A 26,312-nucleotide genomic window follows, 5' to 3' on the forward strand; every position below is an offset into this window, starting at 1 on the left:
TATCTTTTAAATAGAACGTTTACCTTGTCATTGGAAAAATACAGGGCTTTTTTAATAACCATTTGTCTGTATAAAGTTCACAAAACAACAACGTTTTTTCGGCATCCAAGTTCAAGGAACCATTCTTGACATTTTGATTGAATTGTGAAAAATCAGGCAAATGATCTCTAAAATAAAAAAAAATATATAATAATAAAATAACAAATAATTCAAATATACTTATTGACCCAATTTGTCCGTCTTTGTCTGTCAACTTTAAGCGCGAAAAACTTTGTTATTCATGCTTGAACAGATCTAGCAACTCATAGGCGGGTACTTTTAATTGTACTCTTTCAGAATCTGGCCAGACCAAAATTTAAACACTTTTCAAGTCTACTTTTCAATTTAAAAAGAAAACGTAATTTTCTAGTCATTTTTTTATCGCATTTTTGATGCGGAAAAGGTCTTGGCTTATTTATATCTTATTATTATTAAATTAGGTCAATAAGGGTTATTATAATTTATTGTGAAGCATATTTTAAACAATTAAAATAATCAAAATTATATTAACTTGTATAGAATATATTATTAAAATATTTTAGCATCCTCATATAGTTTGTAATGAGATAATATGAGAAAATGTGATGTTGTTTGTAAGGAGATAATATGAGAAAACACCTCAAAATAGATTTCCAACCGAGTTTGAATATTCAAACTTTTATATTTTTGTATATAATTAAATTTAAGTTAAAAATTTCACTATTACAAAACTTCTTTTAGGAGAAAGCAAAATCGTAAAGAAAAACAAAGCCTAGATTTAATAATATTACGTCTCTCTCTCTCTCTCTCTCTATCTCTCTCTCTCTCTCTCTCTCTCTCTCTCTCTCTCTCTCTCTCTCATGTAGGATGGGGTACTAAGACTGGAATTACCCGAAGGAGCAACAGTAGTAAGCTTTGCTGACGATTTTTCATTAGTGGTGGTGGCGAAGCACAAAGAAGAAGTGAGGGACATGGCTGAGGACTTATGCTGTCATTATTGTGCATGCTAAAACCCTTGCTTCTATTCATAAATAAGCCGAGCACAGAAGGACGTCGTCACCCGACGATCCTTTTGTTAATGTGGTAGCCTTGCGCGTCGGTCCCTAAGCTCGGTGGGACACACTTATCCGATTTCGCGCTAGCAAGGCCACAACGTTACACCACAATATTTATACCTTACATCCAGACGAAAACGAAGCCAGGAGATATGGGCAACTATACATCATTGATAATGAAATGGCCTCGCAATCACGATTACAAAGTAATGTTTCATGTTCTCTAATGCTATTAAAAGAATAAGATCATTTTTTTCGACAAGTAAACATATACGCTAAATCTTACAAAATGATGCACGAAGTCGAAATGGAAGAACAAAATCGTTCGAAAAAGAAAACAACGTTGAGTTAAATAATAAAGAAATTATGATGTATTTAACACGCAATTCTAATCATGATAAACGTAGATATAACGCAGCTAAATGTAATGAAGTAGCTGTGGTATTTGTAGGTGAAAATGGTCAACCACCAGAAGATGCGAAATGTGTGTATATATTCAAAATATAGGGCTCCTAATAATACACCGTACATTAGTAAACATGTAGATCCTATGTCATATCCACTTATATATCCTAATAGAGGTTTTGGATGGATGCCCAATATGAAAAATAAAAATAACAAAAACAATATTTCAATGCTACAATTTGATTGTCATAAATTCAGCATTATAAATGATTTTAATCTTTACTTAAATTTAGGAAAATTAACTCAACAATACATTGTTGATGCTTGTGTAAAAGTTGAAGGTTCACAATTATTTTTTTCAAATAAAAATCAACACCAATTAAGGACAGATTTATATAAAGGTGTCATGGATCATTTACAAAATAAAAGCAAAGATGACAACGTGAAAATTGGAAAAATGCTTATATTACCTTTAACATTTTCAGGAAGTCCACGATCGTTACAACAAAACTTTTCAGATGCAATGACAATAGTTCGAAAGTATGGTAAACCAGTTCTTTTATTGCCATGACATGTAACCCAAAATAGAAGAAAATTAAACAAAATTTGAGAAAAAATGAAGATCTATTGATAGACCTGATTTAGTAGCAAAAGTTTTTAATGCAAAAGTTAATGAATTATTAAATGAAATCCTTAAAAAAACATTTTTGGAAAATGCATTACATATACTTATGTAATTAAGTTTCAGAAAAGAGGTTTACCACATATGCACTTGTTGGCTTTTATTCATAAAAATCATAAACTGAACAATGCAGATGATGTTGATAAATTTATAAGTGCAAAAATACCTGATGAAATAAAATATCCAAGGTTACATAATATCGTTTAGCAATCAATGATACATGGCCCTTGTGGTGAAAATAATTTAAATTCACCATGTATGAATAGCGAAACAAAAAAATGTACCAAAATCTTTTCGAAAAAATTTAATGAGCAAACTACTTTTAATAATACTGGATATCCTCTTTATAGACGAAGTGACAATGGAAAACAAATTCGTTTCATTAAAAACAATATAGCTGATAATTGATTTGTAGCTCCATGCAATCCTTATTTATTGTTGAAATTTAATTGTCATATTAATGTTGAAGTATGTTCAACTATTCAATGTGTCAAATATTTATTTAAATATTGTTATAAGGGTCATGATTGTGCATTTTCAAAAATGAGTCAAGGTAATAATGAAAACGAATGTGAAGAAGAAAATTTCAAATACGATGAAATAAAACACTATTTTAATACAAGATATGTAAGCCCTCCAGAAGCAATGTATCGTCTACTACAATATTCAATGTACGTTTTATCATACATAATTTACCGATAAGCTGTACATTTAAAAAATAAACAATGTGTATTCTTTAAGGAAGGATCAGAAGAAGAGTTGATTAATAAAAGCTTAAACACAACTTTGACTGCATGGTTTGAACTAAATGCAAACGATCCGCAAGCTAGACAGTACTTGTATGTTGGTATACCATATTTTTACGTGCTCAGTGAAAAAACAAAGAAATGGACACCAAGAACAAAGTTTGGAAGCCAATTATAAGTAGAATGTATTTTGTAAATCCGAAGGATCGTGAAAGATTTTTTTTATGATTATCATTATTACATGTAAAAGGGGCTCAATCTTATGAAGAATTAAAAGCATTAAAAAATGTTACATAAACAACATTTCATGAAGTAGTTGTAGCTAGAAAATTAATAACCACCGATGAAGTATGGGACAAATGCTTAGAAGAAGTCATAAACAGTGATTTTCCTAAAGCTCTGTGCAACCTGTTTGGTTATATATGTGTTTTTCATCACCCAGTGAACGTTAAAGAATTGTTTGAAAAATATAAAGCATATTTTTACAGTTCATTCTTAACTAAAGAAATAGGTTAAAATATCTCACTGAAACATATCGAATCTATTTTAACAAATCAAAGGTATACACTGACTGATTTCAATTTACCTAATTTTAGTAAGGATGTTGAGGAAACCAATTATGAAGAATTTTATGCAACAAAAAAAAATTGAAAATCAATCATTATTTATTACTGCATCGAAAATGTTACGTTGTTTATTCGAAAATAGCTTATATTATATAGTGTCATTAATAAAGCTAATCAAATTAAGTGTTTCTTTATTGATGGACCTGGAGGTAGTGGAAAAAGCTACTTACTAAATACAATTATCACTCATTTGAATAATGAAAAAATAAGTGTTTTACCTGTAGCATGCACTGGTAATAGCAGCAAATTTATTAATAAATGGAAAAACTTCGCATGTAATTTTTAAATTACCATTAAATATAAATGAAGATAAATGAAGATCAACGTGCAACATTAATCCCAATTCAATACATGGAAAAAATATGAAACTAAAAATAATGATGATTCAAATAAGATATATACAAAAAATATTGTATATCATGAAATATTAAATAATTAATAAACAAATAAAATATGTCGGTTATTGAGAAAAGAGGTGAATGGCTTTAAAGCACACAGGTACATTAAGTTTACTTTTATATAATAGTGCAATATTTGTACATTTCTCTAGTCTTTGCGACAATATATATATATATATATATATATATATATATATATATAGTCGTAAATTTTAAGATCCAAAACTGTAAAGGCCTACAAATTTTGAGGCCTAAATATTGAGGCCGAAATTGAATGGCTTCAGAGTACACAGGTACATTACGTTTACTTTTATATAATAATAGATGTAGTTATATATACATTAATTATAAACAAATAAAATATCTCTAATTATATATATATATATATATATATATATATATATATATATGTTTTTTATTTATAGTCTCTCGAATTTGATAGAGACTTGTGGATCAAAACAATTAATGTGAAAATAATAACACGCTCTTTAAATTTGAGATGAAAAGGTATACTATGTATACCGTCAAACTATTGATGTTTATTGAAAAGAAAAGAGTGTGATTACAAATGTATTGACTATGGAAAATTGAAGAGTATTAGAAGAGTGTTAGAGCACCGACGCGTTAACAAACGATATTGTTTAACGGTCGACACTGTGAGGCGAGTCCTCACAGCGTTTCGGCAATACGAAAACTAAACAACACAAATCAGCGAAAGCGGCAGAAGACCGCTCGCGAAACAGGCGGAGAGAGACAGAGTAGGAGCGAGCGAGCGCTCGTTGCCATGGCAACCTCATTGGTGCCGTGTGGGCTAGCGAAAACGTCGAATTTGAAATTAAGATAACAAGCTCTCGAACCTTCTCGCTCTCTCTCCGCATATCAAACTAATTTTCGAACATATAGATATGGGCAAAATGTAAATGTGAATATTTTGTTTAAATTATACGCGCGTTTAATTCTGCGCCAAAGCAAACAGCTGAGCGCAACACCAGCAGCGCCACGAGCGAGCCAGCGGCAGCAGCAGGAAGCATCAGGAAGCAGCAGAAAGCGGGGAGAGCGCGCAACACGCGCGTATATATCTATATAGAGCGAGCGGCGAGCGCAGCGGCGCAATTGCAATACGAGTAGGAGTAGCGAGCGAGCAGCAGCGCGGCGCGCGTATAGAATTATACATGTATGAATGATTTTTGTATATAGGTGTGTATGTATGTGTGCATGTATGAATTTGAGAGTTTTTCCGGTGGCTCGATCCCCGCTCTCTCCATAGCCTATAAAAGGCAAAGCCTGTACCAGCTCACTAGCTCCAGCGCAACTTATGCGACTAGTCTCTTCTCACGAACAAATTACGCCTTGAGAAGATAAAAGACTTAGAATTATTTCGAATATTTCTCGAACTTGTAAAATTTTTCTATTTTCAAAAGACTTATAACTTTAGCCTGTCAAACCTGATACGCAATTTACGCGTATCAGAGAGAAAAACTTAGAATTATTCCGAATCTTTTATATACTTATAAAATTTAGAGTTAGGCACGATATCGCATCTTAAAGCGTATCAGTCCTATACATATAATAAAATTAAAGACTTGTCAAATACTTGTAAAATTCTCGAACTAAAAGAGATAACGCAAATTTAAGCGTATCTATTCAAAATTTTATTTGTAAAAATCAAAGCGGATTTATTTATTCATATTGTGACATAGAATATATGCAATAATTAATGCAATATTCTCATCCTGACTTATAATCTGAATATATTTATTATTCTATACAAACTTTTATTATTAAAATGACTTTCCACTACCTGGTATCATGGACCTCTCTCATACTATAAGAATACATTAATATATAAAAACTGTCGTGAATTGAGCGATCTGCGTCGTCAGCGCCTCGAGCAGCAAGTTGGGCTGCGGCGTCTCTGCGGCGATCTGCGGCTGGTGTACTGCTGGCGCGCCGCGTATCGTCTCCACGATGCTGTCGGCGAGTTGTGCAGTTTTGTCAAGCGGCGTATCCTGCTGCGTGGCCAGAATCAACTGCACATTCGTAGGTAAACGACAGAGCCACAGCGTGCGTAGTAGCGACTCGGAGACGCCTGTGCCGCCGAGTCCGCGCAAATGGCGTAGAAATTCCGAAGGCTTACGGTCGCCGAGCACTTGGTCTTCCAGCAGCCTCCGCGTCTTGGCATCTTGCGACACGTTCAGCCGCTTAAGGAGTTCCTCCTTCGTCGTCGTGTAAGGCGTCTCAGTCGGCGGAGTGATGATCAGGTCCTTGATGACCACTGAGTACCGCGGATCCAAGCTGCTACAGAGGTAACTGAACTTGCTGGCTTCGCTGGAAATTTCTCCGCTGGCGAAACTGTGCTCCAACTGGCTAAACCACATCTCGGGCTCGTCTGGCACACGTGGAGGCGCACGGAAGGCAATCCGGCTGACTTCCAGCAGGAAATCGGTGACTGACTGCTGCTGCGCTTCGGTGTTCGAGGCGTTCTGCGTCGCTGATTCTGCCATTTTTTCTTATCTTCACTGAACTCGCACTATTCGCGCCGATGCTCGCCAGTTGAATTCGTTCGGTGGATGTGCGTTTACGTACGTCGCACTGCCAGATCACGTCGGGATCACCACTTTGGGAGTGAGGTCACGCAGGAGAGTGAAGGAGAATGTGAGGTGAAGAAATCGAATAACACGGAACTTGATGTTTCGGAGCGGTCGTTTTATTTGTCGTTGATTTGCGTGACAAGATCTGGAGGTGATGCGACTCGTGTCGTGGCTCCAGTTGAACCGTTTCTGGTCGGCTCCAGCGTCGACCGTCGAAGGTCTCGATCGTTCCGCCTCCTGTACCGATCGCCGATCGGATTGGCAGGGACGCAGCACGCGCGGTCCGGATAGCGCGTCGGTGGCGAGGGCAGCTGGTCCAAACGGCCGGCCATTTAATGTTTTATTACGCCAGGGAATACCCGCGCCGGCGAGCTTTAGCCGCCCGCGTCGAGGTGCGGATGACCGCAATAAAAGGGTTCGAGCGCGGGCCCGAGCGTTTTACTGCCTCCTCGATGCGGATGACTTAATTGTTCAAATGCGCTCGGCCCGGCTGGAAAAACCGAGATCTAATCCGGGCCGCGTCGTTCGAGGCACTAACGCTGGAGTCTTCACGTGCGCGTGCGCGTGAGGTTTGTATATGTGCGCGCGCGCGTGTGTGTGTGTGCGAGTGGGTGCTGTGTGGCCACACAGATATATATATATATATATATATATATTTTTTATTTTATTAACCAGACAAAAAATTACATATTATTTACATAATAGTAAAATTCCCGCAGAGGTAAACGCAGTTACCTGTTCGCGAGGCCGGTATACTTACTAACTATAGTTCCTTATAACTAAAATAAAATCTATTTCAAGATATGTAGTACCTAACTTACACTTTAACAGTTTTACAATATGAAAGATTGATTAATAACGTTTTAATAAAATTTGTATACAGAATACATAGCAATTTATAAATACATTATCAATATTTCTTATTAATTTTATAAAAAAGAAGATTTTTCTTTTACATGTGAAACTTAACCCATTCTCTTACAAGGAAAGGTACCCAACCCGAACTCACCGATTTTGATGATTTTCATATATGTTGTAGAACATAAAAAAATAAGAGACACGTATTTTTTTTATCGGCTAATTTTCACTTTTAAGGGGTAAAAACCTCCCCTAAAGTTAACCCCCAAAAAGCGTTTTTTTTAAATATCTCGGCTTAAAATTAATATTTTTCAATGAAACAAATTGGAGGTTATTTCTTACAAAAAGAGCAAGTATTTCATGGTGATTTGAAGAGTAAGGGTAGCATCCCCTATTTTTTAGGGGTTGAAAACATATATTTTTTGGCATAATTTTATAATAAAAATGTTTAAACCGACTAAAAAAAATTGGAAAAAATGTTTAAAGATCCTTAATAACAAAATTTAGTTGACGTCTTTCGGTGTTTTCATAAATATTATCCCTAAGGGGGTAAACCACCCCTAACACAAAATAACTGTAAATATGTAATTCAATACATAATATTTCGTAGAAAATTTGTATATAGAGGTTTTCGAGGTCGCTGATTACAAATCTGTTATCAGATTTTGAAAATTCAAAATGGCGGAACCAATATGGCGGACGGAAATATCGAAAAAAAATTTTATATAATAAAAAAGTTTTAAACGACTAAAAAAATTGGAAAAAATTTGTAAACATCTATAATAAACAAATTAAGTTTTTCGATTTTTTCATAGATACTACCCTTTAGGGGGTAAACCACCCCTAACACAAAATAACTATAAGTATACTTCAATCCATAATATTTTGTAGAAGGTTTGTATATAAGGGTTTTCGAGATCGCTCTTTGCAAATCTGATATCAGATTTTGAAAATTCAAAATGGCGGAACCAATGTGGTGGACGAAAATGTCGAAAAAAAATTTTAACTTTCATAAAAACTTGTTATAAATGTGTGATCTTTGTAGCCTGTACATGTGAACTAAAGAGCCTTAAACCCTAAACCCCTAAAGAACAAATAGGCTAAATGGTTGTGCTTTTTAACCAAACCACCTCAAATTCCTAAATTTGTAAACAAGAAAATTCTGTGTGTGAAGCAGTTTTATAATTTCCGTAGAAATTGTTATCAGAATGTTATTGAAATTCCTTTATTGTAAATTCAACTTATAATGTATTTTTGTTTATAATATTAGAGTATAATAATAATCTACAATCTTTTATCTTTTGCCATAGTGCATTTTTTGTATTGAGCATAAAATATATTATTTTACGATGTTTTTACAATAATGATAGTCCTCATAAAAGTGTTTAAAGCACAATGCTTTTTTGCACCAACCACATCGTACAATTGCAATGTTTGTGCACCCTTCTATTTCACAATGTGTTGCACAAGACTTTCCAAAACTGAAATCTATAGGATTATCAAATTTATCTGGTTTTTCATTGACGTAACCGCTTTTATACCAGGAATATTTAAACAAATCTATATATCTCGGTGAAGACAGTTGGTTGTGAACCAATGATTGAAGTTTAATTATATTATTTCTCACATGTAAATTCATATCATGATCCATTAACATTACATTATCAGAAAATGTTCGGACAAAGTTTTTCCAAATACGGAATCCATAGACATCAAGTGGTTGTATTTTTCCTGTGGTTCCAGTTGGAATTTTTTTATGTTAATAATTTTATTTTGTGGCATTGTTTCTTCTATAACTTTGTCACAATGACCACTCCAAGAATCAAGTAATAGTATTGAGTGATGGCCTACATAGGGATAAAATATTTTTTCCAACCAGATTTTGAAGTGATCTGCAATTAAACGACTTACTAATTAACTGATCAACGATATTACAATGTAAAAATTGTTATTAGTTCCCTTACTTGTTGTTAATTTTCCAGATTTGGATGCTTCCACGTACACGTTTTCTGGTCTAAATATGTTTTGTTCTACAATAGGGCCAAACTTGCCACTTGGTTCCTTTAAAACAAGAAATAGCGGTGACAACAGTTGTCCAGTAGCTGATATTAGTGGCTGTATAGTATAACTATGCGTTGTTGCTGAAATTGACTGTACCAGACATTGCACTTGCTTTTCTCCTTCTACTGCTAATGTTCTTCCAGAATGCATTTCTAGCTGAAATCCGCTCTGATCTGTATTATACAAATTTTCGAGTCCAATCCTTGGTATACACGATTTAACGTCATCGATAAATGCTTCAGCTTTAGCCGTAAGTTCTGCACTACTTTCTAGTGTTTTTCTTGTTATGAACTTATTTATTTTCCTAGAAACTATTCGGTGTGCTCGCTTAAATTTGAGTAACCAATGTTTAGAAGCTTTGAATCTAATATCATCAAAACCAATTTCTTTTTTAGCTTGTAAGGCCCATCGAATTATATCTTCATCATGGATAATTGAACCACTGTCGAGAGCTGCTTGAAAATTATCCAGGGTATACTGACAAATTTGTGCTACTTTTTCTCTATACGTGCCACCTTTATTAATTGAATGAGCCCAACGACGTAGCTGACTAATAGATGATACTTTTTTGAATCTGTTTTGCACTGTTTTGAGACTTAAATTTTGCTTCGTTTTGCTACTTCTCCAAAATTCTAGAGCTCTTTTTTGTATTCAAAATCTAGTTCTTCATTATCTGCTGTACATTGATTTGTTGGTGCTATATCCGGATCAGGAAAATGATGTTGCACTTCATCTTCAATTATTTCCGCATTATGGTCTTTATACTCTTCTTGAAAATCCAAAGAGTCATCAGTAATCATTTCTACATCGTTGAAATCATGTGTTGCATCTATTAAAATTTCTTTTATTTTTTCGGCCAACTCTGTTTCGTGATAATTCGTGACACTATCTGGTATGTTTAACGCTTGAAAGTATGCTAATAATAAGTTTAGAACGTTTAACGGATTAATTTTCATTTTTCAATCTAAAATGAAAACAAGCGGTAAAATTTATACAAGCTGTGTTTTTGCATGTAAGGCACGACTGCTACATTTCTACCAGAATAAAACGAGTGAATGTAAATTGAATCAAATCATTAATTTATGCATTGGAGAAGAATTCTCGTTCCACTTTGTGATGTTCGGAAAACTCTATTTTTGGTTTTATTCAACTTTTATTCACTTTGAAATTGAATAATGTAAATCTATATAAAATCACTAAAGAAAATTTTCTACAACTGTATGATACCACTGACAAACAAAAAGACGTACTATTCGTACTTTCCGGCATCGAACTAGAATACCCACAAAACTCACTCACTGCCTAAAAAATAACACAGGCAGCTGAGGTAAACACTCGATGAAAACAATCTAAAAAAAGAACATACTGATTCGCACATATTGTCAACAACTTTTATGAGTGAAAGACATTTATCTGTGGAATTATCATTGAATGTACGATAATATTCATTAAACTAATGAATGCATATAAAATTCCCTTTCAATAACAACGTGTTCTTTAATTGCAAATGAAGTTCGAGTATTAATATTCTTTTATGTATTTTCACCAATAACAAAAATTATCATAGTAATATAATAATAATAATAAGAAGAAGAAGAATAAGCATAATTGCAATAGCAATAATAACAGTAATACTGATAATAGCAATGATAATGAAAAATAATAATAATAATTAGAATAATATTTATTATTAAATTTAGATTTTTTGATAAATTCATTAAATCGTAGCAAATAGTATTATTATGGAATTCCAGACTGTAAATATTTTACTATAGATACAATAATCATTACTTCGAGAATTCATCTAAAAAACTTTCGGCTTACGAAATAATTGTAACAATGAAAAACTCCCAAGTTTGACAACATTAAATTTTATTACAAAACGCAAAAGAGTTTGATAAACTAATTTTATTAACCTATGTTTTTTCATTTGCAAAAAAGTGTGGACTTTTTGAATTTATAAAATTATATAATTATGCAATTTATGAAATACTTTATAATTTATGAAATTACTTTTGAAATTATGCTAATTTATAAAAGCAGAAAAATAAATAATCTTTGATTGAAACATAAAACGAGACGTTATTTGTTACATACAAAATGATAGAATAAAATATCGGTAATATGTCTATACTCGTGTCTACGGTAAAGCATAGGCCTTCGGCTTGTCTGGAGGTTAGGGGTTTGGAGTCGTTTGGTTAAAAAGCACAACCATTTAGCCTATTTGTTCTTTAGGGGTTTAGGGTTTAAGGCTCTTTAGTTCACATGTACAGGCTACAAAGATCACACATTTGTAAACAAGTTTTTATGAAAGTTAAAATTTTTTTTCGACATTTTCGTCCACCACATTGGTTTCGCCATTTTGTATTTTTAAAATCTGATATCAGATTTGTAAAGAGCGATCTCGAAAACCCCTATATACAAACCTTCTACAAAATATTATGGATTGAAGTATACTTATAGTTATTTTGTGTTAGGGGTGGTTTACCCCCCTAAGGGGAAGTATCTATGAAAAAACCGAAAAACTTAATTTGTTTATTATAGATGTTTACAAATTTTTTCCAAATTTTTTAGTCGTTTAAAACTTTTTTATTATATAAAATTTTTTTTCGATATTTCCGTCCGCCATATTGGATCCGCCATTTTGAATTTTCAAAATCTGATAACAGATTTGTAATCAGCGACCTCGAAAACCTCTATATACAAACTTTCTACGAAATATTATGTATTGAATGACATATTTACAGTTATTTTGTGTTAGGGGTGGTTTACCCCCTTAGGGATAATATTTATGAAAACACCGAAAGACGTCAACTAAATTTTGTTATTAAGGATGTTTAAACATTTTTCCAATTTTTTTTAGTCGGTTTAAACATTTTTATTATAAAATTATGCCAAAAAATATATGTTTTCAACCCCTAAAAAATAGGGGATGCTACCCTTACTCTTCAAATCACCATGAAATACTTGCTCTTTTTGTAAGAAATAACCTCCAATTTGTTTCATTGAAAAATATTAATTTTAAGCCGAGATATTTAAAAAAAACGCTTTTTGGGGGTTAACTTTAGGGGAGGTTTTTACCCCTTAAAAGTGAAAATTAGCCGATAAAAAAAATACGTGTCTCTTATTTTTTTATGTTCTACAACATATATGAAAATCATCAAAATCGGTGAGTTTGGGTTGGGTACCTTTCCTTGTTAGTCTGTACACAGTGGTTAGCATTCGGGCATACGATTTCACCCGCATTGCATCTGCCCATATTGGAGCTCCATATAGCATAATCGATGTGGCTACACTGGCTAAGAGTAACCTTCGCGTCTGAGTTGGGCCTCCTACATTCGGCATCAATCGTGATAGAGCAGCGCCGACTTTTGCTGCTTTATTGCTGACTATTTCCAGATGTGGTTTGAAAGTTAGTCTTGCATCGATGGTGATGCCCAAGTACTTGATGGTTGATTAAGAAGCTATCTCATGTCCATCTACCGTCAGTTTAATTTCCTCCATCTTCTTCCTACTAGAGATAAGAATAACTTCCGTTTTGTGACTGGCTAGTTCCAGACCCGTCTCCGTTAGCCATTCGTGTATTATATTGGTCGCTTCTTCCGCTATTTCTGTCACCTCTTCTTTATGTTTCGCTACTACCACTACTGCTATGTCGTCAGCGAAGCCCACTACTGTTGCTCCTTTAGGTAATTGTAGGCTTAGTACCCCATCGTACATGATTTTCTACGTCAGTAGGCCAAGCACTGACCCTTAAGGTACGCCTCCTGTAACTTTATAGGTCTTGGTACCGTCCCCTGTGTCATATAATAGGATTCTGTCCTTCAAATAGTCGGGCATCATTCTTCTTACATAAGGGCACATCCTGTTTCCGGAGTGCTTCGTGTATTTACTCCATTTAGCCGAATTGAATGCATTTTTGACAGCCAATGTAACTATGGCGCAGTACTTCTTTATTCCTCCCTTCCATCTTTTCCCCTCTATAGCTGTTTGCGCAGTGTCGATCACTAGGCTAACTGCGTCCAGGGTTGAACGATTCTACCTAAAGCCATATTAGTGTTCCGCTAATCCACCTTTTCCTTCTATAAAATGATCCATTCTGACGCAGATTATGCGTTCTAGGATCTTACCTGGGGTGTCCAACATGCAGAGCGGTCTGTATGATGAGGAATCCTTGGGTGGCTTCTTTCATTTTGGCAGAAGCACGAGTCGCTGTTTCTTCCAGTTTGTGCGGAATGTTCCCTCTTCTAGACATGCATTGTACAAGTCTACGAAGACCTCTGGATGAGCATGGATGGCATGCTCCAATGCAATATTGGGAATGCCATCCGGCCCTGGGGCCTTGTTGTTTCCTACCCTTCTGCAGGCGGCTAACAATTCCTTAATCGTGATCGGTAGAACAGCCTCTTCATTCGCACCTCCTTCGATGACACTTGGCTCTTTCAGTTGCCTGGGGAACAGTGTGGTCACTACCCGGTGTTCCGGCCATTTTGGAGGGGGTACGTAGCTTCCTTTATTCTGCTTTATTACTGTGCGTGCGTGCGTGTGTGTGTGTGTGTTTATAAGAAAGGCCTCAACATTATTTACAGTTTATGAATAATACTTTTCAAATTTTTCAAAATTTTAATTATTATTAATTGCTTAATTTCCTATTTACCCCTTAGGAGTACTTCAGCAAATATACATCATTCTAGTCACTTTCTGTTCATTTTCGGTATATTTCCGGTCGACTTTCTTTCTACCTCTGGTCTACTTCCGGTCTACTTTCGGTTTACCCCAACCTCTAAGGAGGGGTAGTTTTGGGGATCAAGTGAACTTATAGCTGGAGACTACCAGACACACTTTAATATAATAAAGGATTTCCGAACTGTTCGATAATGGATGGGTTATCTGGAGATCAATCGTTGACTTGCGAGGTTGCTCATCAATAAATATACAAAAAGACCGTCAGAAGATTCAATAATTTATGTAATCCGCTATAGTCTGAGAGCATACTAATAGATGTAGGATAAATTATAGATCGTTTACAAAATAAATGAAACTGTTAGTTACATACACTTCAAATTTTCAAATCTCAGAATCAGTGTCGCTATAGTTTTTCGAACATTTGTACGCGTCAGAACAACAAAAGAAAAAAAAACGGCGTTTCACGACGACAGAACACACATATTGACACATCGTATACGCCACTTTGCTAATGTTTACTGTTAATGTTTATAAAAACTAATCATTTGAAAATTACATTTCTGAGATGAATTTATGTGTTGATATGCAGATATTAAAATTGATGTTGAAAAATTAATTTTTACAAAATATTATTACGTAATATAGGGATGTTTACAGAAGGCATTGTTTTCTAAAATAAAGAATTTTAATATTATGTAGATTATTGTTTTTTTTTTTGTATTGTATATGATTGATTAATTCATTAATAGTTTGTTCGTCGTTAATAAATAGAGAACTTGAATAAAAGTTTTGAGAAGGATTGCCACAGGGGCTTTTATTAACGATAGCTATTCAGTCAGAACATTTTTGTCTCATTCAGTATGTAAAATGGCAATCCCGAGGTAAGGGAAAAACTCAATCTGGATTATTCTGTGTTAATGTACTCTTGACATTCACCGGTATTTTTTATCGATACCTTAATCCATCTGGGCGCCAGGTGGATGCATTTTCGGTTAGCTAGATAGAGAGTGTGATTCAGAGGGGAATCCCCTAAATTCAACCATTCTGAATTCGTTGTTAGCCGTATTAATTTAAGAAATACGTTTACGTATGTTCTGATAGGAAAGGAAGTAGGTGTTTAGATCTCATTCAAAAATCAATATACTGACAAATTTTAGTATAAGATATTCGGACTAAAATTGATTATCTATTGAAACCTAGTTATCCTAATCTAATACAACTTAAAAGTAAAATAGTATATTATGCAACTAGGGGGGGGGGGGGATTGGTCTTTTCTAGCGAGGCTAATGTTTTGAGCACGAGACGGACACGAGTGCTCAAAACATCACCCGAGTCTGAAAAAGTCACTCCCCCCTTGTTGTACACCGTACTTTTTTTGTTAAGTGCATGAATAGGCCACTTTTCATGCATCTGAAAGAAATAGGAAATTCGAGAAAAAATTACTTCCTTGGGAAGAAAAAAACTTTTCCTCCGGGAAAAATTTACTCCCGTGGAAAGAAAACATTTTTTTCTCCACGCCTGCACCGAAAGTACCACATTCCCTCCCAGGCGCCTGGAGAGAAATTTGCATTTTCGGTGCTTGTGTAAAGAAAAATAGTATACGCATCACGGGAGGAAAATTGAACAGCCTATACCTCGTGTTTGCGACCCTTGCCTTCGGCTCGGGTGACAATTTACACGAGATATGGACTGTTCAAGTTTTTTCCTTCCTAGGCACGTAATGTAATTTCTCCCTAGGGAGAGAAAACATTTTTCCTCCCGCTGCTAAGAAAAACTCGATTTTCCATTCATTTTACATGCATGGAAAGTGGCCTTTTTCATGCACGTATCATAGAAAATCCTGACTAAATCAGTTCAATTCATCTGAACTCTCGCGTCGAAGCGCGGCGAAATAAATATACACTCGTATCAAGATTTAATCACAATGACGTAATTTAACAATTTTAGGTCGCAACAGCGGCGTTTCGAATTGAAAGCGCGATTGAATTTCGCTATGGTCTCTAGTCACTCTAGATCTTGGATCATAAATTACTATCGCAAATAACTTGACGTAATCGCGCTACCATGAATTCGTACGACAAAGCGCGCTATTACTCGACGATTGATTAGCATAGAATTTTTGGAACTCGCTCTACGATGAATGAACACTCTTAAACAAAGCTTAATTTGATTAAATTTAAAAAAAAAACTCATCAAGATAATTTTACATTTTACAAAAAAAAGAAGGAATTTCGCTAAATCACGAAAGGGTACTCGGCACAATTTTTCTCATACGTCGTGTTTCGTTTCATACGTCAAGTACTAGTGCACCATTCACTTGGCCGGCAGCTCCCCGAAGAATTTCTCAGTGTAGTGGCGTGTGCGCTTGTACTCGAAAGAAATAAACAAAGAAATTTCTCTCGTTAATCTAATAAAAGTTATATCGCGGCCCCAACCTCGGTGTCAGCTAGTCGCGTCGGGATCTTGTGTTCTACCGGATCTTGTGGCGCGATATTCGCATCACAAGTACATTTTTATATTCGTATAAACATTATTCTTCATTGATGTTGTGTGTGTGTGTGTGTACGTAAACGCGCATGTAAATATGCGTGCGTGCGTGTGTGTCAAATATTTACTATCAATTTATCTATCAGTCATGTAAGCATGTTTAAGTATATGAATTTATTTTTGTTGCAGCTAAACATTTATCTGACTCGCGGCGACTAAGACTAGTACAGAATTTAATTAACTTAGTTTGCCATCAATTAGAGGTGCCTGACCATCCAACAGTAATGATAATTGAAAGTGTACTGCCTTGGTTATTACTACATTACATTTTACAATAGTAAGTATACATACACACAAGCACACATGCACCCCCTAAATTTTGCCATCGACCACCCTGTACACTTAGACGCCGTCCTCGTATGATTTATTTACCTAGAGACCAAAAACCATGGAGTGCACGCATAATAAAACATGATATGAGTCAAAATATATTAGAGACAACAAAGAAATGCATTTATTTCTTTGTAATTAAAAATGTGAATCTCAACATAGAAGTAAATATTAGAGCGGGCGCCGCGGCTTCGTCTGCTTCTCAAACTCGCCTTCGTGGTGCTACCGCGCCACTTGATAACGAAATCACTCTACTGCTCTGCTTTTACAAATATCACTACACTTTTTTTTTTCAGGATCATTGCTATAACCCAAAGACACTACACTTATTTTCACATATTCGAATAAAATTTATTAAAATATTAGCTGCTTTTATGTATTTAGATATCAGCTGTGTTTACTCAGTGTAAAATACATTCCAGGACTATATCAGCTGTGTTTTGAAATATTTGCTGTCTGCTAGCAGAACAGCAGAACGGTTGCTCTGTCCTTCTCCGACACATTGATTCTTACCTTCCTATAGGTGGCACGCGGGCGCGTGATATTTGAATTTAAATAAATGTCTCTACGCTTCTATCGGAGCCTTACATAAGAAGCAAAACTAGAAATTTATCTCGAAAAAACGTAAAAAAATCTAATGAATACGCACAAATTTATTTACTAAAATACATACGCCGAGTATTATATACGTATATACAACGGTAAAAAAATAGTATTTTTCACATTTATAATGAAAATTTCTTTTAGATTAAATTTATAAAACTTAAAATCAAAATTAAAAGTCGTATTAGACAAATGAATAATACGCAATTTTACGAAAAAATGGTCAAAATTTTGATAAACGGGTTTCAGGAGCGTGTTTTACGGAAAATTTCCTGTCAAAATAAGCAATAAAAAAAATCGATTTTTTCGAAGTTTAAAGGTGTTGTATCCTCTTAAGCTATCAAATTTTGTTTTCTAATCCTGTATACTAGCATTATATATTACCTTAATCCCTTTTTTTCAGTTGTTTATGATACCAGTTAGTTTCAAAGATATTAAGCTTCAAAATTTTGTTCCTTATCCTGTATACTTTGCATAATTGAAAACTGCATCGCTTATATCTCAGCTTTTATTTAATAGATTTTCATATACACTTGTGGCTGTTTTGACTGATTGCTTGTTTTTTTTTTCTGTCTTTGTCAATTCGTTAGAAACAAGATTTTCAGATACGCATGTGCGTTTTATCATAGTGATTTTTCGATCACTAGTAATTTTAGATGCGTTCCGCGAACTATTCTAACCATTATAACTCAGAAACTAAATGTTCAACTTTTCTTTAAAACATGATGATTATCGAATGTTATTATAACTATAGACTACATTAATATTAAGTCATTTCATGGAGCATATCCAGAGAAAAATGGGAAGGAGGAATTTTAACTCTATCGTGCAGTTCATTTTTCTATTTGTTTCTCTTTGGCAATCGGCGCGCGTTATCGTAACGAATGTCAATTCTCGCGTACGGCGCCCACGTATACCTCCTCTGTGTGTGTGTGTGTGTCTGTTTCTTAGCTTTTACTAAGTGAATTTTAGGCCACTATGTCTCATTTTCTTTGTTTTTACTAAAACATTGTAGGAATAAAGTACGTTTTTACATTTTTTTTAACTTGTCTTTTTTTATAGCGAATTTTAGTTTTGAGAGTTCAGTTTTTTCTGATAAAGTTATAAAAAAAATTAATTAAAGTAAATTTCTTGATTTTTACCTTGAAGAAAATAAAATTACCTATCTTTTTACCGCGGAAAATTTATATTATCATTCGTAACGATCTTATTATACACCATAAAGCGCAATTTATTGAAATTGTTTTCACTCGAATACTAAATGTCGAACCTTTCTGAAAATTAACATCACTATTGAAGACCATTAGAACTATGCACCACTTCAATTTTGAGTCATTTTATGAGGCAGATCCGTTGAAAAAAACAAAAACTGATAAAAGTCGTTTTTCTATGAAACGCGATAACTGGGGTAAAAATGCAATAATCAAGTTCAAATTTTGGATTTAGTTAGCATTATAAAGCACTATGATCCCTTGCTTTGGGCTGTTTATAAAACCAGTTTCAAAGATATTAAGGTTCAAAAATTTCGTTTTTACCCTGTATACTCTGTTTAACTGAAAACTCAGTTTGTATAAAATGATTTTTAATCTACCTAGGCTTGTTTTTTCTGTTTTTATTTTTATTAATTCATGAAAAACAAGATTTCCAGTCTTGCATGTACGTTTCTGTCATGGCAATCTTTTGTTTAACAACCATTAATTGATTATAGCTAGGCTAGTGAGAGAGAAAGAAATTATACTTTCGAATTGGATTCGAATCATCGTCATTGCGACCTAGAATTATTTAATTGCGTTTTGTGTCGAAAACCTTTTTGTTCTATAATGATGACGTTATTGTGATTATATCTCAATACAAGTGTGTATTTATTGCGTCGTGTTTTGGCGCGAGGATTTCGACGGTTGTTAAGTGTTTACCTAGCCCTGTAATTATAATTGTATTGCACTTACTCTGTGTAGTATTAACAGGTTGGTTTCCGCTCTACTCCAGCTGCTGGGGCAGCTCGTAATTATGTTGATACGTCACAAGACATGGCACCCCCGCAACTAGCTGCTTGCCTATTATTACAATAGCAACTTAATTAGAGAATAGAGTTGCAAACAAATTTGATTTGAAAACCTTTTAATTTTCATAAAATTCTAGAATATTTGATTTAATTTCTAAAGTAGTTGTTTCTACTTGTATAATTATTTTTGTCTAATTTATTATAAACTTATATGAATACTTTAGAATTTTATTTACATTATTATTATTAAATCACTTATTCTTAGTGGTTACCTATAACTTCAATTAAAATAACCTTAGTTTATTTTAAATTATAAATGAAGTTTATGCTGTACACTAATCTATTACCTACGATCCTAGCAATTTAAACATATCAAACATTAGTATAGATATCAAATTGTTTACGTAGAACAACAGTAAAGGGTTTGAATATTTATCAATTATAATTACAACTGCATATTCTAAAATGGCTTCAATAAAAATAATTTTATATTAGATTCTGGTTTAGATTTTACTTTTGATTTTATGGGTTGATTTTTATAGGTCTTTGAATTGGGTGAATGAATAAGAATAGGTGGGGCTATTTTTTCCTTCGGACTAATAAGATTTTTCACCACTATTTCTTGTAGCTGTATATCTTAAGAATTCATCGTTGGTGTCTGCCTTTTATTGTCGTTTATCATCGTATCCTTGCTTTTCATTACGATTAATAAATGTGTAATAAAGCTGAATATAGCACCAAGTAGATGAAGCCTCTACCCGTACATCGCATGTAATGTATACCCTCGTATTATAATATCAATTGCCAATTTACAGATATGGAGTATAATAAATATCATTATTGTTGGTGAGATAATTAATCCAAATTTAACCACCTTATCCATAAATCGATTTCATGTGATTTCAGCGATGTTCATTAACGTATTTTCGGTTAATAGATTGGCTATTAAGCTTCCTTAAATTGTTTCTTTACCTTTCATTTCTCTTGCTATCGTGTTAAGTAAGGATGCTCCTTCTATCGGAAACATTATATGTTGCTGTAGTTTTTTAATATCTTCTTGTGAATAAATTCTACTAGTTGCCAATGAATTCAATTGTTCTGGTGGTCATGCAATTTTGGTTGATTTTTTCAAAGTCTTAATGATGTTATTACTTTTTCTTGGCGCAGGCATGAGTTTTATCAAATCATCTCTAATTTTAAAATATTGAGGTACGATAGAGTTGCAGATTATCTGCGTAGCTTTCATTAACAGTATATAGGTTTTTGGCGTGAGGAACATTGTTTTGTTTCCTGATGAGACTGTCAGTTGTGTATAACAATAATCAGTATGATGAATCTTTACTTCTGCTGGCTTGCACTTAATTATGTGTATAGCCTTACCTGCTAGTCTGGCAATATACCAAGGTTTTTGCATAATGTTATAGGCAAATTTATCGGGTGAAATGGATGCGAGAGATAAGGAATTCTGAATCACTTTTCTTTCTAATTCACATTCTTTTTTAGGATATTTAAATATAAATTTCTAAATTGACCCCTAAAATGTTTTTCTACGTACAAAAAAATGCCAACATGGCGGCCACGAGTGCGGGCCACGTGTTAAGGCCAGGAAATAAATCGTTCGCGTGTCATACTAAAAAGAAAAGTGGAATTGTTGTGTGTATTTTCTGTGATAATATATACCACACGAGTTGTTTTGAGAGAATTGATAAAGTAAAAACCCTAAGTGATGTGTTTATTATCTGCCCAAACCACGAGGATGCCAACATAACCACAAACGTAACTCAAGATCTCCTAGCAAAGAAGTGAAAACCGTATTAGCTCAACTTAAGAAAACTACAATAAGTGAAATTAAGAATCAAATACTAAATGAACTCAATGATAGTAAATTGGGAATGAATCTGAAAGTGAGGATGAAAAACTAAGAATGTAAAATGCATTACTAAAAGAACTAATCAGCGAATTGAAAGAGAAGAACCAACTCTTAAGAGAAAAGATTAATACGGATAAATCTATCATTCCAACGCTAAGAACAAAAAGTTTTACTGAAATAACAGCAGCTAATGAAAAAAGAGTTCAAAAACGTGTACCAAAAATTATTGTCAAAAAAATGAATAAAGAGGACAAATTAGAAAAAATTACGGATAGAGTAAATCATTATTTAATTAAAGACAAAACAATTCAAACAAAAAGAGTAATAAAAAAAATGAAGAGGAATTAATAATTAGCTGCAAAGACGAAGAAAGTGCTGACAAAGCGATAAAAGCACTAAACAAGCTGAATAGCATATGCAACGTACAGAAAGAAGAAATGCTGAATCCGAAAGTAAGAGTTGTTGGCATAAATAATTTTGAAAATCTAGGAAACGACGCCTTAGAATCTGATACCAATACTAGAAATTTCAACGAAACGAAGAAAAAGAGTTCAGTCCTATACACATACAAAAATCTTGGAACTAACCTCCAAACGCTCATCCTGGAGGTAACCGATGAAATCTACAAGAACATCAGAGAAAACAATAACAGAGTTTTCATAGGGCATCAAAGCTGCAGAGTCTTTGATCACATTAGTGTAAAACCTTGTTTTAAGTGTGGCAGATACGGTCATAAAGGAACAAATTGCCGGAATGATGTAACATGCCTAAAATGTTCTGGAAACCACCAATCAAATGAGTGTCCAACAAATAACTGTAAATGCCCAAACTGTCTACATAGTAATAACAACTATAATACAAGTATTAACATTTAAAATAGGCAAAAGTGGGAGGATAACCCTGGTTGTGAATAAACTTCTCTCAAACAGCAATTATATAAAAATAACCGGGAACGTTTCGTCCCTGGTGGGGACCTCCTCAAACCTTTATTAACAGAAAATAAAATAATGTACATCAGTCATAATATAATATAAAATACACTTGGATGTCAGTTGCTTAACAAAACAATAAAAAACTAGTCATACCATATTAAATAAATAAACAAAAATATTGCATAAGAGACGAATAAGTCTCACTCGTCATACATGTTATCAGTCGGCTGTCGCATAACTCATATGGCACAGCTCAACTATAATACAAAATACAATACAGAACACTTAGCATTTGACAGTCACGAAGGCGAAGTGTTAAAATCTAAAATAAGGAAAATGATTGAAACAACGGACTACAGTGTATTCCCTATCATTCCAAGATACCTCGGTAAAATAGAACAACAACATTACCAGACGACGACAACACTATCAGCTGCATTATCGACTACAAGTCTGCATAGCATAAACTCAGGAATAGTGAGCAAAAGGAACAACAAAGCGCATAATGGAAGACATTGACTGTATTGAAATAAGTAATAGTGAATTAGAATATAATAACATACGGACCCTCAATAAAACTCTTAATGATGATAACACTAAAAACTTAATATTATGTATAAATGTAAGAAGTCTAAATGCAAATTTTGAGAAATTTGAGACTTTTATTGAGCGACTAGCTAGGAAGCCAGTGATTGTAGTGTGCACGGAGACATGGAAGCTAAAATATCCAGAGTACTTTCACCTAGGAGGTTATAAGAGTTATTACAATAATAGTGTAATCAATAAATCTGACGGGGTAATGCTTTATATAAAGAATAACATATTTGAAAGTACTAGTATAGATGAGATAGATAGACTAAAAATAATAAACATAAATATAAAATTAAAAACTGGTGAACCCTTTAAAGTCTCCGCGATCTACAGATCACATGACTTACCAAAAACAGAATTTATCCATAGCATTAAAAAATTCATGTTATCACAGAGAAAGATAAAAAATCATTGTATAGTGGGTGATTTCAATGTGGATATACTGGGCGGTAATTTTAGTACGAAAGACATATGCGAAAAAACATTTAGCCAGGAATATATAAATAATTTTTTGGAATTCAAATATAGTTCTTGTTTCACAACGATAACTAGACCCTCCACCAACAATGATGGGGGTACATGCATAGATAACTTCTTTGTTAAGTCAAATAACATTTTAATAGATTCATAGAAGTTAACAAATCCTTTCAATGATCACTACCCTCTGATGATAAATATTAAACAAGAAACTGCACAGATAAATGACCATACAGTTTCGAAACGTATTTCTAACAAAAAACTAAGGAGAGAGGCTAGTATAATTGATTGGAACTCTATCTTGAGCATAGATAACCCAGATTATGCTATAGAATATTTAATAGAAATAATACAACACTGTGTTGATAAAGCTACTATTACAAACAAAGCAAACAAAAACAAAAAGAAAGATTCTGTACCACGCAAAAACTGGATAACAAGTGCGATATTAATCTCTTGCAAAAAAAAGAAAACTTGTATAATTTAATGAAGAGCAAACCAACGTGTCAAATTTTGAAACAGGACTACATTAATTATTCAAAAATATTAAATAAAGTCATCAAAGATGCTAAGATAAAATACGATCGCGAAACCATAGAGCGAAACAGTGATAATCCAAAGAAACTGTGGAAAACAATTAAGGCTAAGTTAGGTAAATCAACTGTACAATAAAAGGAACAAATTGAATATATATATATATATATATATATATATATATATATATATATATATATATATATATATATATATATATATATATATATATATATATATATTATATATATATATATATATATATATATATATATATATATATATATATATATATATATATATATATATATATATATATATATATATATATATATATATATATATATATATATATATATATATATATATATATATATATATATATATATATATATATATATATATATATATATATATATATATATATATATATATATATATATATGACAATAACGTAAAGCTTGATAATAAGGCGGAAATAGCAAACACTTTGAATGAGTATTTCTGTACAATAGGAGTAACATTAAGTAATCATATTGTCGCACTGGACGAAAATGAGGTAAAACTTCCAATCAGTAATAATCAATCAATGTTCATCAGACCTACGAATGCTATAGAGATACATGAAGTAATATGCTCCATGAAAAAAAAAGCAGATGGAGTGGATGATATAAGTTTAGCTACCCTTCAAACTATAGCAGATTACATTCTTTCACCATTGGAATACATCTATAACTTATGCATGGAGAAATCAGTATGGCCTTCAGCCCTCTTGAGGGCTGAAGTTATACCTATTTATAAAGCTGGGGTTAAGACTCTGATGTCTAACTACCGGCCGATATCCCACATTTCAAACATTGCGAAAATCCTTGAAAGAATAATTTTTATTAGGCTCTACAATTTTATGGAAATACATAATATAATATCAGACAAACAATTTGGTTTTATTAGTAATAAAGGCACCACAGATTGTCTAAATTATATAACAAACTTAATTTACAACAATTTGGATAAAAGCAAACCTCTGATAACTGCTTTTTTAGACCTATCCAAGGCTTTTGATACGGTAAACCACAAAATTCTGCTTAAAAAATTAGAACGATATGGTGTAAGAGGGACTGCTTTAGATTTATTTATCAGCTATCTCGACAATAGGAAACAAAGAGTAAAAATTCCTAATTGTATGAGTGAAGATAAAACCTAACAACGGAGTTCCTCAAGGAACTATACTAGGACCGTTACTATTTATAATATACGTGAATGATCTACTGAAAGATATGCCAAATGATTCTATCCTGTCTGTGTAATTATTGATTAAATGTATTATTAATAAGTATTTTGTTAATCATTAAAAAGTTTTATCATCGTTATTTGGGTATTCAAATTCAAAACTTTATTCAATTGCGTGTATTTTTGCAATGAATATTAGTAGCTAGAAAAGACAAATAAACAGAATCATGAGTAACAATTTTTACAACAACAGTATGAAAGAGCTGGAAAGGTGGGGAGCACAACGAGTATGCAAAGTACATACTTGTTTTGTTTTGCTACTTTTCTTTCTTGTTTAGTTTTAGGTTAGTTTTTAAGCTTTTCTTTATACCATTTCCTATGTACAGGTAATTTTATTTACCTCTATAGGATGCCTTCTAATGGCATTGTAAGTGGTTTGATAAATAAATAAATAAAATACAAAATTTGAGTTTATATATGTAAAAAGATCAAAATTAACTAAAGGCCTTTTATTAAGCATATTCTAAAAATAATAACTGATTATTAATTTATTCGCAAATGAACAATCTCGAGTAGGTGAGCTATATGGGTACGGCCGCATACGCGTACGGCCGGAGGGGATACGCCCGCTGGCGGATACGGACTTACCCAAGTCACCCGGACCTCGAATCACCCAACTCACCCCTATGAGGCCATTGCAGCGGCGCAGGCCGCTGCGGCCGTCGGTCGCCCAAGCGCACTGCTACATGTACCCTCTGCGGAGCTACTTCGCTTGCAGGTTGCGCGACGCCACCTAGCGGGATAGCCTACGCTGTGTGGTGGGAGATGTGCGGAGCAGCAGAGTTGTACGTGCACTGTGACTGTACAGTTGACTCTGACTGCGATATCTAGCTGATCGAGATAGGAGACTAGCTTCTGTAGGAAGCGGAAGCTAATCTCGCTTCCATCCACAAACTTCGTGAAGAAGATGTAGTGATCCTTGTTTATGGGAATGAGGTTGACGCGTCCCTTAAAGTTTACAGTAGTATCGAACTCTTTAATAATAAAATGGGAGTCGTATCGGTAGGGTG

At 33.6% G+C, this 26,312-nt stretch overlaps 1 protein-coding gene across 1 annotated transcript in view; it reads left to right on the top strand.

The window, feature by feature from the left end:
* Positions 1–26,312, top strand: part of LOC100680504 — a 272,326-nt gene that overhangs the window by 105,121 nt on the left and 140,893 nt on the right. The window contains exon 7 of the mRNA XM_031933565.2: positions 16,803–16,950. Coding sequence (XP_031789425.1) covers positions 16,803–16,950 — 148 coding nt within the window. The remainder of the gene's footprint in view (positions 1–16,802; positions 16,951–26,312) is intronic.

Source organism: Nasonia vitripennis (assembly GCF_009193385.2).
Source record: "Nasonia vitripennis strain AsymCx chromosome 1 unlocalized genomic scaffold, Nvit_psr_1.1 chr1_random0004, whole genome shotgun sequence".
Classification (NCBI taxonomy): Eukaryota; Metazoa; Arthropoda; class Insecta; order Hymenoptera; family Pteromalidae; genus Nasonia; species Nasonia vitripennis.